Source organism: Amphiura filiformis, chromosome 5, assembly GCF_039555335.1.
Source record: "Amphiura filiformis chromosome 5, Afil_fr2py, whole genome shotgun sequence".
NCBI lineage: Eukaryota > Metazoa > Echinodermata > Ophiuroidea > Amphilepidida > Amphiuridae > Amphiura > Amphiura filiformis.
In genome coordinates, this window is record NC_092632.1 from 24,762,347 (window position 1) to 24,779,519 (window position 17,173).

General features: G+C 36.3%; 1 protein-coding gene across 1 annotated transcript in view; it reads right to left on the bottom strand.

The window, feature by feature from the left end:
• The window catches only part of LOC140152844 (ATP-binding cassette sub-family C member 9-like), a 44,043-nt gene extending 27,235 nt beyond the window's left edge, over window positions 1-16,808 (bottom strand). The window contains exons 1-10 of the mRNA XM_072175367.1: window positions 16,743-16,808; window positions 11,106-11,766; window positions 10,147-10,386; window positions 9,562-9,735; window positions 8,986-9,144; window positions 7,717-7,872; window positions 7,376-7,510; window positions 3,298-3,460; window positions 1,340-1,380; window positions 463-693 (exon numbers count right to left, since the gene is read on the bottom strand). Coding sequence (XP_072031468.1) covers window positions 463-693; window positions 1,340-1,380; window positions 3,298-3,460; window positions 7,376-7,510; window positions 7,717-7,872; window positions 8,986-9,144; window positions 9,562-9,735; window positions 10,147-10,386; window positions 11,106-11,708 — 1,902 coding nt within the window. The 5' untranslated portion in view covers window positions 11,709-11,766; window positions 16,743-16,808. The remainder of the gene's footprint in view (window positions 1-462; window positions 694-1,339; window positions 1,381-3,297; window positions 3,461-7,375; window positions 7,511-7,716; window positions 7,873-8,985; window positions 9,145-9,561; window positions 9,736-10,146; window positions 10,387-11,105; window positions 11,767-16,742) is intronic.
• Between the last annotated feature and the right edge of the window lie 365 nt (window positions 16,809-17,173).

A 17,173-nucleotide genomic window follows, 5' to 3' on the forward strand; every position in this document is an offset into this window, starting at 1 on the left:
ACCGTGAACTCATGTCGCAGTTTCAAAGGTTCACCCTGCATTCATATAAATACTCACGTGTTAAGTTTTGTGATATAATCCTTAAAAATAACACTATGAAGACTTCCTGCATCTTTTTTCCTTCATTAAATCTGCATTTCACCACAAAAAAATGAAATTTCTTCGCCACCATGTGCCACCGTGTTATCTCTATGAGACATTAATTTTTGTTATGGTGCCGATCGCTACGGTCACAAATTTGGTCATTTACCCAAAATGTTCACACATGCACCAAATATGTTTTTATTAAGTCTTATCTTCACGTGAGGAACGAGAAGAAGTGATATTTTGTTAATAAAATTCGATACTGTGTACACTGGACCAGATAGACTCAGGAGCCTCAAACCTTCGTACGGAGAAGGCCAGGGGAAATCGTAGTGACGGAGGTGTAAGTACCTCGGGCTAGATGAAAACAAGACCTACCTTATCTTTGCTAAAATACTCCATCCACTGGATTTCATGAGACCTTTCCGTTTCTGGAGCCGCAAAGAACGCCTCAAATCTACGTACACCAATGAATGCATTCACTAATAATGAAGTGATCATAGGTACAAAAAACATGGGTTCTAGGAGTAAATTCATCAACGATTGAGCCGCAAACGTAGTGTTTGGTTCCAAAGGTTTACCAGTAAAGTAGGGGTAAGAGATATAGACCTGCGATTAGAGAAAAATATGGCAGATAGAATCGGTTAAACTCTTCTATGTTTAAAATTGTGTATGAATGCTACACTCATTCGTAACCGGGTATGAGGAAATGACGTAGGCATCATTTGCCGTTTCTTTTAAAAAATCATGTTACAGGGATAGGCAATTTTATTTTTGCCCATGAAGCACCAGCATTTTTAATGAGATCATATAATGCGCAGGAAGAAACTGAAATTAACTTTTTCTTAGTGCAAAGTTGATTTTTACCTTCTTTCATAAATAATACCCTCAATGTCGTGTACTATTTATCAATAATTATGAGCTCAATGTTGGGTATTATTTTTTTAATTTGAGTAATGTTTTACTCAATTTGTTGAGTTGTGACCTTTTTACTCAAAAAAAGTGTATAGAGAGGTAGGTAAAATCATTGGTTATCGGTATAAATTGGTTAAGATCGATGGTTATTACATAACCCAAGTCATTTGGTTGCTTATGGTAGTGTTTCAATGTTCCTGAGACTGAATCAAAAAGACTAAAATGCTAGTCATATGCCTTGTGACGCTTTCAACAGGGTAATGTAAATACCCCCTCCCCTAAAGGTCATGTTATTCGGCCTTTTCTTTAAAGGGATTGAATGGTTCAACAGTCTACTTACCGTCAGGTTCATCAGTATAGGCGTACATTGGACAATAAATACTGGAAGATAAAATAATATAAAACGAGTAGCTCGAATATTTGGGAAATAAACACGAACTTAAAAATGCTGTTAACTAATCAATCATATGCACTTTTTGTTATAATAAAATAGTATTAGATGCATCCCACATGTTCATTGCCACTGATAACGATGATTTGATTACCACTGATGAACTTACTACATTGACTACATATGGGTAATTGTGAAACACATCTTGTGACCCTTACAGCAAAAAAAGCAGTAAAAAGACGATATGAAAATATCTGACCACCCACCTTTGACATCGCTAAAAAATGCCATTTGTTAAAGGCATTGTCACACATATCTGGCATCATATCTATTATCAGAGCAATACCATGGAAAATCCCGAGTGACCCCGAGTAAAATAAACTCTAGCAAGTGACTAGTAAAGGAAATGTCTAGTAAGGTCAATCCCTGGTTTAACCGTTCTATAAAAATACTAACAATACCACTCCGAGTTTTACTTACAGAAGCTTGCCGAAGGTAAGCTACAAAATCCTACCATACGCTGCTACTCGGAAGTTGGACCCCTACCCCTTACCGAAGGCAAGCAAGACGCGCGAGCAAAGCGAGCCTACTATAAATGGCCAAGTGGACCGAAAACGTGTAAGATTATACGTGTAACCTTACAGGTGTAAGATGGGATCTTACACGTTTAAGATTGCGCCTTACACGTGTAAGATTGCTTTTTATACGTCTTAGAATTTAGCGGGGTACTTAAATTGACGAATCATATATAAAGAACCCATATTTAAACCCAAACAACCAATCATCTTACGCGTATTCATCTTCGACCGATGAAATCTCGCCATAACATTTCTTACACGCGTAAGAATGGCCTATTAGTGATGGACGGTATTCCAATTTGACTAGTACAATTTGACTTGAATAATCTCACCCTCAATATCACAGATATACCACGGTAGACATGTTAGATTTCGCAAACGTGATCATTTTACTTTCACCTCTTAAAATAATTGATATTGAGTACAAAATTGACTCCAGATAACTGAGAAAACCAGAAAGTGAGATAAATAGGGCTGTGACCATGACGGTCTAACAATCGGAACAATTCCTGATATATTTTCGGCATACAATACAGGACATTGTAGCATGCACTCATACAAATTTAGAAAATGCCTTATTTACGATGTTGTTGACGAGCTTTACTTATCCTCGGTACGCCGCCAATAATATCGCGTATCTTCCATCACTAAGTTCAAATCTTACACGTATAAGAAGTTGTGGGTGTTACAAATCTAAAAACGTCTTTAGTTTGCTACGCGTAAGATGATTGGTTGTTTGTGATTTCTTACTCTGTGATTCGTCAACTTAAGAATTACACGTGTAAGATGCCACATTACACGTTTAAGATGCAATCTTACACGTATAAGATGCAACCATATACGTGTAAGATTGCATCTTACACGTGTAACCTTACACGTTTGTCTTACACGTTTTTGGACCACTTGGCCATTCAAACTAGCCTAGTTGGGCCGCCAACATCACATGACCACAGTATTAAACTACAGTAAAGACCCAATGTCTACCCCAACCCATCCACTGCGTACCCCCACTAACTCTGGTGGTACGTCAGAGAGGATATGGCATCAGTTTTCCTTCTTTTCTTTCTATCTGTCTATCGGATGCAAAATAGGTCGGCGTCAGAGCAAAGTTACTTCTGATCATGATCATACATGTACAATGTTATTGTAAGCCGTTCAGAATTTGTCACTTGTTCCGAAGACCTTTGATAGGTCACTAATCGACAAGCGATCGATTGATATTTGACCAAGGGGGTTTTGCTTTTTGGGAAACTGAACGGCCAAAATTCAGTAGTTACTCGCTTACCGACTGATTATAAACTTAGCTTAAAACAGGGATCCAAAACTTACAGTTAATGCTATAGCAGCCATTGTAACTGAAAATAGACGACATTTCTAGATTTCGTACAGCTTCAATCGCCTTGCAAAACATTTCCTCCCATCCGTACATCTTAAGGAGTTTGATTCCTAGTAACATCTCGTTAGATTGCTTGAGACGCTCATCTGAATTTTTCTGTAATAAAATAATAAAAAGGCATTTAGGACTACATTATCATTTTTATATACGTATTTATTTATACTCATTAAGGACTCTTCGGTCTTCTTATTTAATCTCCCACTTTTTTTTGGCTTTTAGGCCTAATTGAAATAGTCAATTAGCTCCAGATAAACTGCATGTTAATAAAGTTTTTCTTGTTCGATTTGCACTTGTGTATAAATACGAATACATATATTATTCTTCGTGTGCATCATCTTATGTCTTTATTGGGATGCTTTAATTCACGTTTGCAATTGCCACGATTTTTACACATTCTAGTTCTAAAAGGGTTCAAATCAATCCATCTTTGTGAATTATAAAACGCTGATTCCCCTTTAAATCAGTTTAAAGTTACTGCCTCTTTTGAGGTTTTGAGCAAAAAAATGGGATGAATTTGCCACATTAAGGGGGTACTACACCCATGTGGTAGATTTGTGACTATTTTTGCATTTTTCTCAAAAACTAATAACACGCTGGTAACAAAAGTTATGTATATTATTGGGGCAAGGAATGCAATTACTACACTGAAATTTCAGTGACTCAAGACAAGCGGTTCAGTATATATGACAGGAAATGAGGTACATCCTAGCGGTACCTCTTTTCTTATCATAAATAACGAACCGCTTGTCTTCAGTCACTGAACTCCTGCTTGATATCATACCATACTTCACACCGATTTCTCTACCAAATTGTAGGCATATGTCAAACATTCCACAATGAATTTGCTATCAAACTTTGGTATATGAACCTCCGAAATATAATTTACAAGTTCTAGAAAACGTACATTTTCAGTGCTCCACATTTGGTCATAAGCTTATTCATTAAAGTTCTTCTATTTTCTTTCTTGACCCATATTTTTTTATTTTAAACTAGCTGCAATATATCACTGAATCCTACTTAAGCCATAGGTACAAAGTTTGTATGTCCAAACTACAGCAGTGATGAAAAATTTGAAGGTTGGTGAAGAGCCTAATCTTTCAAGTCAAAGCACTTCCCACAAATCAATGCAGTCAATACATGTGTGCTGATGTGTGACAAACTAACATGTATTATAATACACTGCTATTTAGATCAAGAGGTGTCAAAATCAGGTGAATTGTGGGATGGTGTTCAATAATGCTGAAACAGAGCTGGTGTTATGTCATTGCCTGAATATATTGATTTTTATGGATTTTCTCTGCCTTGTGATAATACATATTGTGAATGAGAGGGATTTTTATGCTCAGCTGTGTTAAAAATGTTTATGGCTGGGTCTGGCAATCCCAATTGCCTCACCTAGCAACTGTAAACAACATATATGCAGGGTAAAAATGAATATATGGTCGAATCCAACGAAAAGTGTACACGGCATGTTCAGGGCCATAACTTAAAAGTATTAATCAATTGGCATTCGTTTTTGTATTGTGTTTATTCGCCTTGATCATACGCTTCGCGCCATATATAATGAGACCCCCGTCTGTGAAAAACTTAGACACAGAGACCCCAAAACATGCTATTTTTACCCATTTTTTCAAAATATTTCTTAAAGTGTTTTTAAAAACATCTAAATCAGTTATGAAAAGAAGTCATTGGATTGAATCAAAATTGATTTCCTGAAAGGTGTGTATTCATAGATTGCCTGTTCAATTTTTCACATATTTGTACACAATTATGAATTTTTTGTGATAATTTTTTGAGTGGTATTTTTTTACATTACCTACGAATACAATTTTTCATAGCACTAGATATATCTTTAAAAATGGAAATCACTAATAAATGCGCAATTGATACAAGCTTTGATATGTCCAATACTGAAATGCATTGCATTCGGACATCTTTATTATTGTGTTTAGCTGCCAGAAATTCTAAATGGCACAAAGGTAGGTTTGGTAAAAATATGCATTACCTCCGAATACATGTTAAAAGCTGTGCCATTTCCACAAAGTGAGAGAATAGTAAACAATAGTTAAGCAATAGGTGCAGGGTAATACACTCTTTATTTCTACCAAGTTTCAATAGCCTGCGTTTAAATATTTCTGAGATGTCAACAATAAAAGCAAGTATTCGTAGGTAAATTTCGGTAACCGTTTGACATCATGACAGTATTGTGAAAAACCGCCATTCATGCCAATGCCCATTTTGGTACATAACGAAGGCCTGTATGTTTGCTATCAAATCATATGTCAATGAAAGTTGCGAATTCACATACATGCCCACCATGCAAAACTAAATACGGCTTAATTGTTGAAAAATATGTACTGAAATAGACGACGGTCTGCTCATTTGAAAGAAAAATCAGATTCAAAGAAGATTAGAAGGGGATAAATACTTGGATTTGTCAACTGTCATGTGTGCTTCATTTTAAATGTTTACCGACCTTCTGGTTTCCGAGTAATTTGTGTCCAAATTGATTTATTCGAAGGTAACTTTTGACGTTTTCGCTAAGGTTTCTTACGAATACCATGGAAAAAACGACTGTTCTCATTGTCTCATGATCTAGACAACACAGTGATGGACCCTGGTATAAAGCTAATTGTAGTTGCCCTCAAACGAAAGGCCACAAGACGTAACTGACTCCAAGATGGACTTCACAAGTCTGCAATAACGGTTTTAAGCGATTTGTGTGCAATTAAGCAAATTAAAGTCACTTTAGTGCCTTTGTTTCTTACTTCAATCCTCTTTCAACCGCTGTGAACCGACATTATTAATACATGATAGGGTCTAAAGTATCAATAAACGCACATAAAGAAAATAATACATTTAAAGTGCTTTATAAAAATTTTTAAAAGTTTTGATTGCGATATCCACCAAAAGTCTAATTCTTACCTACAAATACTGAAATGTTACTTACGAATACAGCATAATACATGACATGTGTAATGAAGTGTCCCTACCAATGGAAATTAATTGTCAAAAACTTTAAGCGGTACCCCAGGACACTATTATTACCCATATACGGATTCATTCAACAAATATTTGTTATGTAAAATTGCTGATTAACTACTTGTATATCAAAATGAAGTGGTCAAAATCTTGCTAAAAGCATCAATTTTGATCTAAGGTATAATAGCATTTATTCATTTGGACGTACCATCTGAAAGAGATCTAAAACTATCATTTTATTAATTCATTATCATAAAAGCAAAATTTAAACCTCTAAACTCAATATAGATATTGTTAAATCGCTCATGTTACCTACGAATACCCGGGTTTCTTCACCTTTTCATTGTATAAAGCATTAGGTGCATACGTATAATTCCTAATATTCTTGAAAACATATATCCTACTCGTTCTTATACAATGTGTAAATTGATTCATACTCATTTGATAAATAAAATACAGAAACTGACCTAAACTTCATTTTCAAAAATAAACTAGCATAAATTGACTAAGATCATATTGATCGCGTTATAAAAATAAAACAAATATTTTCTGGTTGAGCTAGCATTTTCCTGACACCCTGTGGTCTACATTACACGAAAAAAAGCGTTAATGGGAATATTCCATTTGTTTTAGGTTGATTAGTATTGCGATAGTGAAAGCATCCTAGTGGTATTCGTAGGTAATATTGGGTTTTGATATCACATTTACTATCACACGTCCTGGATTTATTTTTCAAGATTAGTAATGGCACTTTTGGTTCCTATACGGCCAATATGTCATCAATCAATGGGCAAAAGGAAAAAATTGTGGAGACATTTTTATTTCGGACTTTTATTTTTGGCCCGTGGACACTTTTGGTTGGATTCGACCATATACTACAATCATTTTAAAAGCACTTTTTAGGCACAAATTTTGCAAATTGAATATCTGAAGTGTTGAATACATTTATGTACTTCATAAATATGCAAAATGTAAAACATGGACAAGTTGGATGGAATTCAAGAGTATGTATCCTTAAATAACTCTTACCATGACAAGTTTTTGCTTCTTTGTTTGTATTTGTGCTGTTATAAGCTGTACAGGAACGAAGATCAGAATTGTACCAAGAGCTAGAAATGTAGCCAAGTCAACTTGGAGATATAGCATAGCTGTTACTGTAATAAGCTGGAGACAGGAAATGGAAAAAATCAGAAAATGAAATTATTATATTAATACTGAAATATATTATGAAATTTTGCAAAGTTTTACTAATTTGACCAAAAACAAGGTTTGGTCAGTTTTGCCTTTTCTTTTAAACTGGAGTAGACATGGCATTAAAGTTGCCATCTTTTGCATTCTCGAAAATTAAATACCATTAAGTCATCACGTACTCTGAGAGGAACAGCCCATAGATAGTGCATTCTCTGACAAAAGAAGAACAGGTTGAAAGCATCTGTGGACATGTGATTGGTGATCTGTCCAACTGTCATACTCCCTCCCGAAATAGTATAACTTGACAGACGTAGTGCTTTATCGTATACCATCGTCTAAAAAAATAAAGCGAATACAAATTTATATTTCAACAAAATTATCTTGGCCTACTCATCCGACGCCATTATCACAGTATAAAAGAGATGCGTATACATCAAATTAAGAGATAGATTAACAAAAGAAGAAACCTAGGATTACAAAAATAGAGACCGAGTTATGGAAGTGCTACTTTTATGTTTTCTCACACATTTAAACTTTAAACGCATGTTTAATGATCTATCACATTTAAACCTCCTAACACTTTTTCATGTTTATAACTAGAAGCTAGAAATACAAAGCTCGTGAGTTTGCAAATTGCCATAATAAGGACGAAGAGCTTAAAAAACCGAAAATCAAAAACCTGAATTATAAAAGCTTATAAATATTGGGCAAAAATGCGAATATGCAGGATGCGCAGGTATGTATAAGTGTGGGTGGGTGTGTGTGTCGCGGGGGGGGGGGGTGTGAAGGGGGGGGTGTATGTGATATGACAGGATGTGGGGAGAACGTGTGGTGTGTGTACGTCTGTATTCGAAATCATATAGATGGCGTATTGTTGATTGAAAGTCAATGGTCATGGTCAGATATGCCGGTTCTTCCCATGCATGTAGCCCTATACTCAAGTGTTTCTTTTTTTTCTGAAGATGTACGCAGCAGGTGGTGTGTTGTTGTTGTTGGTGGTTGAGTTATGCTGTGTCCCGGTCCTATCTGGAAAAGGTATCATTGGCATCAAAACTTGTACCACCTTGCTTGAATTTAAATGATATGTATGTTGCTATAATTCTATATTGTACGATTGTTTGTTTGTGATTAGGTATTTCCACTGTATGGGAGCATATGTATTTGAGAGTTCCTCAAATACCTATGATGGGAGGGGTATGTAGGTCTGGGAGTGTGTATGAGATGTGTGGGGTGTTATACAGGATATTTGGGTGTCAGAAAGTGGATGTTGTGAGCTCACACGTTTATGTATTCGTATGTATGTTGTGCTGTGAGACCTTCGCATCAATACGGTACCACGAAGATAATAATCGAACATACGCAGACTCTACATAAAACATAATAAACTAAATTCATTACATTGGTAAAGCGAAATGAGTTTGAATGGTTAATTGGTAAGATGCCCGTACCTGTAGTGAAGTCCGTATATGTAGCCCAATAACATTACTCAAGTATAGATTTTGCTGCCACGAAAAAAACTGCAGAATATTAGCGAGGAACATAACACCTACCAAAATGTAGCCGTTGAGGAAAAACTCTTTGACTGTAATATAGTAATGGGTTTCAATCTACCAAAACAAAGAAAAACAAAATAGACTTTTACAGCAACATAAAAACTTCCCATTCGAGAAAAATAACTTCTACCATTCGGGTTTAAAATAGAAGAGATATAAACATTAAATTAATCAACGCGACGCGTGTCATTTTCATTAGAAGATGTTCATTATTAAATGATGACTTATTATTTCTATTTGCAGGGCTTCTGAGTCCTTAAATAATTACATAAGTAATACATATCATTTTATTTTACAACTGACTCAGTATTATAATGGACGTGATAAACACAATATTATTGTCTTGTATTGCACCGTTCGAGATATCGCTTTTAAGACTATGAAATGACATTTTGAACACTTTAATCGATTCAATTTATGAAAAACAAAAATAACCAAAGGGCTCAAAAGGATAACACGCGGTTCCCTTACCTCTTCTCCATAAGCAATGGCATAAGCAACGATTCCATTAAGAGCTAGTGGTCCAACAAGACACATGATATCATAAATGAGACGAGTAATTCCAGCCCAGAAGATTTCACCCTTGAATACTCGCAAGAAAACTTTCCAAACAGACGGACTCTTACCGATTGACGTTTGGTATTCCTATGTGTATTTGTAGAAACGACAATATCAATTATTAATGAAATTAATACATTGTATTCCTATTTTAAATTACATTAACATTTATAAAATGCAACGAAGACAGTAGTCTCTCCATTTAATGTTTTAAAAATCCATAGCATGCCTTTCACACCCAGCACAAGACTGTGTGCTTATCAAGTTCTGTATCTTGCTGACTCACACGGTGAAGATGAATATATCAACACCATGCAAACAACGACGACATTAATTAATCAGTGCAATAACAATAATGACACAAAAAGTGCAGCAACGGTAATACAGACATTAAAATAGGGATTTGCAAAGGACGACGAAAGGGAGGTACAATTATATGCCAACCATTACTAACAAATAGTGAGTCATAATGCTTACAATAAAGGTAATCTTACATACCAATTCCTTTTGGAAGTCTACTTTGAAGATCTCATACAGGTGTTCTGCTCTGTGATTCTTAGGTAAACTTCCCAGATCTTTGATTTCGAGAGGCCGTTGAAAACCCAACTTGAAGACCCAATTCATCCACCAAAATGTGATGTAATAGAGAAAGGACACATAGTATTCTGTGTACCACATATCATCATTGTTTGATTCGCTACTGGAGGCATCATATTGTTCTTCGCGTATCCGGCAAACCTGAATCCATGAAAACAAAATTCTTAATATGTGAGTTGTAATTCAATGTTTGAATTTGTACTTTAGTTGTGACCCATTAACATAAAGTCCAGATCTTGTCCAAATTTAATTGTCTTGAGATTCTGATCTGGCTATAAAGAATTATCTAGAAAATAAGCTAAAAAATGATTAAAGCTTGAGCTTAAAAACCAATTTGTTTGATTCCATGGTTATATGGGTATTATGTATGTATAAAAACAAGTCAATATCAGATATTTTGAGCCTTTTATTATTGTTCCCTTTTTAAACTTGTTTCTGGTATTTTGAGATTTGCCGTTACCGAATAGGATTATGAAGCATTGTTTTGAAAATGATTTTCAAATTCTATGGATGGGTAATATGTACAAGTGATTACCAAATGACCTAAAATACTTGCGTAAGTGATCAAATTACATAAAGTTGCTTAAAATGTCACGACTGTGAAAGTTTGAGCAATTTGTATACAATTTGTTATACCTCAACGGCCAGTATATCTGTTTGCCAACCGCATTTCAAGGTCATGAAGGTGGTTGCAACCACAAAGTATAGAAGGAAATCTGTGTCGCAACGCGGCAAAGCACAGATTATAATATGTGGGCAAAGCAGCCTTATGGAGGTTGATACCAGCGTTCATTTTGAAATGAATCTCGCCCCAGAATGATGTCTTAATATATTATTATGTTTATATAAATGATACCTACCTTAAGAGTGACTAAATTAAGTTCCAATACTAGCAATAGTACATACGACACCAACAATAAAACTGTGATCCATAGGATAGCTGCATCAATACCAGCAACATTTTCTTGAAAGAGATGTGTTATTCTCATAATATTTATAATGATGCAGAAAAACCAATATGCAAGAAGTAACCACAGTAATCCTGGTGATTTCCAGTTTTCGGTCAGTTGGTAATATAACACTGATACAATAGTTGCAATAAGGAGTAAACATGCCGGAAGATAAAATTGCAGTTGAGGACTTGGTTCCTTTCTTGCCATCTCTGTTAAAATCCCTTCTCCTAATGAAGCGATAGCTAATACCACCAATAGAAATGACAGAATCCATCTTGTGTTATGCCCTGGCCATTTGATAAGATATGGTAATGTCACGTCACGGAAAACACAGCACCATCTTCTCCATATAAGTACAAGACATGCAATGATCACAAATAGAAGATGAAGCAAAAAGGCGGCAAAATTGACTGTGCATTCGGTCATGTATGCCCCATCATCTCCTGCTTCAGATGAGATGTTGGTTTCGTGACAAAACCAAGACCATCTGTTTTCATCTTCGGTCGCCATTGCAAAATACTGTTGATGAATGATGTAGAGAGCCTCACTGGTGTATCATTGGGCATATCTAAAAAAGAAAGTTGTACGAGGGGCGGTCAGTATGTCATGAAGATATCGGGGCGATGACACTGTGTGCCAAGTGTTTTTGGTGTTTCACTGTCTAGCAAAGATAACAAATAGAGATGTTTGAAATTAGGTCAAAAATTGGACTACAAATACAGTTTTTCGCACTTTTAAAGGCTATTGAGCTAGCTTAGTTTCTGGTGTCGATTTTCATATTGATGAAAAAGTAGGAACAAAAATGATGCTTAAGTTTAAAAACGCAATTGCAAAATGCATGTTTTATCCACAGTTGACCAATACATAAATATAATAGAATAATGTACAGGGGTCGACATGAGTCAGTATGATGAAAAATTCGGTTTTTTCAAAACGCTCGACGCTCTTTGATCATTTGATACCCCACACAATTTTAATTTTCAAATGGTAAGATAAGAACACACTATCCTTTGAGCCAATGTTCAAAGTTTAATGTTATAACAAACATTTTGCCGAATATATAATCTCTTAAACTGAGTTTGTGTCTTTTAGAGCTCTCAAGTCTGACAGTGCTTTATTGAGTTGTAGGAAGTAATACAATCTGAGTTCACAATATAGGACAAGTTCAAGGTGTAATATAACGTTAGCCCTGTACGTGTTTGTTTTCCCGTTTACAGAAATATGAACTTATATTAGCAGTATACCAAGGTTAATAATGCTTAACATTTCCGTACTAATTTAAAATCTATCAGTTTGCAACTCGTTTCGCAACGTATTTTGAAAATTGAAATCGAGTTTTGCAATCATTGCAATTATTGGGAAGGGCATATGCTTAAATCACATAGGCCTAACCCAGTAACACTAACCTTAAATCCTGCTCCTAAACCTTACCTATAATATTCACACTAATCATATGCCGAACCCTCAGTAACCCTAATAAAACAGGGTCCTAAGAACAATCTATAGTTATTCTTGTAATGGAATTCAGGATTAAAGCCCAAACGACATGTATTTGGAAGAACTTCAAAAAAACTTCAGTTTGACTTCACAGTATTTATGATTTATGGGAATTATAAGCATACAAAATGCGAAAGTGAAACACCATGTTTACTTGCACTATTTCAACATCAAGCATGTGATACCTGAAATCCAATATCTATCTATCTATCTATCTATCTATCTATCTAGGCTATGTCCATCCACTGTTGGATGTAGCCCTCCTCATGATCACTTCATACCTTTCTATCTAATGCTACTCTCGCCCATGTTGTACCAATATATGATGTTATATCATCTCTCCACCTCCTCTTCTGTCTACCTCTTCTTCTTTTCCCCATTCTTGGTTGCCATTCTAACAATCTCTTTGTCCATCTGTTATCATTTCTTCTGGCAACATGTCCAGCCCATCTCCATTTTGATTGTTTGATTTTTCTCAAAATGTCTGCAACACCGGTCAGCTGTCTGATGGTCGAGCACCTTACTTTGTCTCGCAGTGAGATGTTTAACATTTGCCGTTCCATTGCTCTTTGAGCGGATTGTAGTTTAGTTTCTAAGTATTTAGTTAATGACCATGTTTCAGAGCCATACGTCATTGTTGGAAGGACACATTGATTATATACTTTCCTTCTGAGTGACATGGGTATATTTTTGTTGCATAAGATTTCTTTATGTCTTCCAAAGCAACTCCATCCTGCTTTTATCCTCAAGTTCTCAATATTTCTTCCTTCGAACAATCCTTTAACCTCAGTGTTTGGCCCAGATATTTGTACTCTTTCAATTTCCTGATCTTCAATAACGATCTTTTTATCTGTTGCCATATTTGTCATATATTTTGTTTTTCCTTTGTGCATTTTCAATCCCACCTTCTTGCTTTCTTTGTTCAAGTCATTAAGTTGTATTTCCATATCCTCCACTGTTGAGGTAGTAAGGGCAACGTCATCTGCAAATCGGAGATCTGTTAATTTTTCTCCATCAACATTGATTCCTCTTTCATCCAAAGGTAGTTTTTTTGAAGATAGCCTCCATAGCTGCAGTGAATATCTTTGGTGACAACGTATCTCCTTGTCTAACTCCTCTGGATATCTTAACAATTTTAGAAACGTCAGTATCCAGATGGATTCGAGATGTTGCATCTGTGTATATATCCTCCAGAATACAAACATACCCTTCATTTATTCCTATTTCTCTCAGTGCTTGGAAGAGATCCTGATGTTCTACGGAATCAAATGCTTTCTCGTAATCAATGAATCCAATACATAAGTCAAGTTGGTATTCGTTTGACTTTTCTATGAGTTGGTTTATTGCAAGTAGGTGGTCCATGGTTGAGAAACCTTCTCTAAAACCTGCCTGCTCTCGTGGTTGATGTTCATCCAATTCTTTCTTTAGTCTATTTTGAAGAATTTTTGTGAAAATTTTGTACAGATGTGAGAGAAGACTAATGGGTCTGTAATTCTTGATGTCTGCTTTGTCTCCCTTCTTGTGAAGAAGAATGATTTTTGCTTCCTTCCAAGATTGTGGGATGCATTTTTGATGATGATTTGGTTAAACAGTTTTGCTAGATGGGTTATTACTTCACTTCCTCCCTCCTCGAGAATATCCTTTGTTATCTCATCTAGTCCTGGTGCCTTGTTTTCTTCATCTCCTTGATTGCTGTTTCTACTTCACAAAATGTGATGTCTGGTAATTCTGAGCTTTCTGGTGATGTTATTTTGGCTTCTTGGCTCTTGGCCTCCGTGTCCAATACCACAGTCCCAAATATTAACATAAATACTAATATATTCCTAACCCAATCCATGTAACGCTAAAACGACACGATATGACAAACAATCTCGAAAAAAACTAGAGCGGTTACCGCACCATAGCTGAACCATGGACCTTTGGCAGTATATTGTGGTAGATTTGAGATGTGGGGTTATAGTTTCTTGGAATTTGACACCACTTATATTTGACACCACTCGGATCGGGGGTCACAGCTTCTTGGGATTTCGAAAAGGACTCAAAATATGAATATTGACCCTGGTCTTCTGAAGAGTGTTACCCCCGATGGGAAAAATGATACATTCTTTACTTTTTTCTCTTTCATTTGACACCATTTGGAGGGTCATACCTTCTTGGCATTTCAAGATATGGATTGCCCCGCACGGCTACAAAGAACCACACACCGCGAAGCATGGTTATTCAACAAGCTAAAGCTATAAATTATCCTTCAAGGACAGGGCTTGAAGAATGAGGGAAATAAAAACCACAAACCGCGAAAGACCACCATTACAACCTCCGCTCAATAGGGATATTCAACTAGATTGCCCCGCAGGGCTACAAAAACCACAAACCGCGAAATTTGGATATCCAACTAGATTGCCCCGCAGGGCTACAAAGAACCGCAAACATTAAAACATAATTATCTAATTATCTTGCGAAGTCTGGCACTATTATAGCATTCCGTAATATAAGCCTAGCTACATTTATGCGCATTTCCCAGTTCCAACTTGAAGTTATTCGGACTGACTCTGTGTCTCGCTGGCATTGTCAACAATGGGCATGTGTTGTTCACATTTACATTTCCTAAGTTGCTTAGTATTGATAATATTTATCCCTACTGACATTAGGGGTGGTGCAATAATTATGTGTACCCCCGGGGTGGTGAATTATAGGGGGGGCAAAGATTTTTGGCAGGCCAAAAGGGGGGGCAAGCATTTTTGGCAGGTCAAAGGGGGTCAAGCGATTTTGGCAGGTCGAAAGGGGGGGCAAGCAATTTTGGCACAGATATTTTGGGTACCATTTTATATTACGCCCTAAAAAGGCGTAGGAAAACGTTAGGAACACGTTCAAATATGCAAAATTTCCTCCTCGCTACGCTCGCATTATATGATAAGACAATTTAAGGTTTTAAATTCTGGTTCCCCAAAATCTTGCATGTGTAAGGGGGGGCAAAGATTGTGTGGCACGGCAAAAGGGGGGCAAAGGTTTTTGGCACGTCGAAAGGGGGGGCAAAGATTTTTGGCACGGCCAAAGGAGGGGCAAGCGATTTTTGGCAGACCATTTTGAGAATTCACCACCCCAGGGGTACACATAATTATTGCACCACCCCTTATAGTCACGCGGTAGCTGTGAAAAGCAAGTTTTGAAACGACTGATCAAGTTTAATTAAATTATTTATTGTCATAAAGCAAGGATAACATAATTTTTAGACATCCATTTTTCGGTTTCTTATGGAGCACTTCGTAACCTGATGACTTTCCCAATCCTGGAGCTGCTTGGCTATATTCATATTGACAATGTAAAAAAAGTTGTAAAAGCCTCTACCTCGGCTCACCTTTTGAAATTCGTTTAATTCAATCATTAATAATGAAATTAATATTATAAACAGTGGCGGCACCACGGGGGAGGGGGACATGGGGGGGGGGGCAAATACCCCCGTCAGAACTCTTGCCCCCTGTTTCCCCCCAGTAAAAACCCAAAATTACAAAGTAACCTTTTTGCGGTAATTGTGCGCAAAATTGGTTGATTTTGCCCCCACCCTCAAATTCACCTTGCCCCCTCAATCTCTCAATGCCCCCCGGAAAAAAATGTTCAAGAAATAAAATTGAAAGTAATCCGAAGTCAAAGGTCATGCAGGGGCTAAATTTTTAACTTTTGAAACTTATTGAAAGTATCTCCATATCACGGTAAAAATGAACAAAATCAAAATTGGTTAAACGTTAAAATATGTCCAGTTGGAAGGGAAAAGAATTTTCAATATGATGGGAAAATGTATCACTATGGTGGTGGTCTCACAGCTGCCCTAGTTATTTATATAATCATAAATACACCATCACACTTTGAATATTATTAAGTTCAAACACACTTCAAAGTTTACTGGTAAAATCGCTAGGAGTGCTAGGAAATCTTAATCTATGCCGTCATATTTTAGCTCTAATTTTGTTATCATAAAATTCATAATACATGCCTATTATAACAGCTTATAACGGTAGGCATATATACATGTACCATAAAATTTGTACTCACCTTCCTGTAGATTTTTGGTCACATATACGTCTATTTCGTGTGGCTCATTGAAACGGCAGAAACATAGGACCCTATTTTTAATCCTTTTCGAGGCAATTTTATATGAAGTTAAAGGACCTGAAAGACAAACACCTTGTCGTTTGTCACACACTAAATATTACTAGCAATATAGTAATAGTACATGCTAGGAGTCTGTGTTCCAATATCTGTGGTTAGGCATAGACCCAGTCACCCAGGCAAATAGGTACATGTACATGAAACAGCTGTCCTGGCTGCTATACTATGAAGAAGCCAACAAGGTCTGTTACTACAATTTGAACTTTACACCTTGCATTACACCAAATAATACGTTGATTCACAGATATTCTAAGTTGCGTAGAGCAGCATGAAGTTTTTAAAGTGATCAGAACAGAGGGCATACTGCAAAGTTC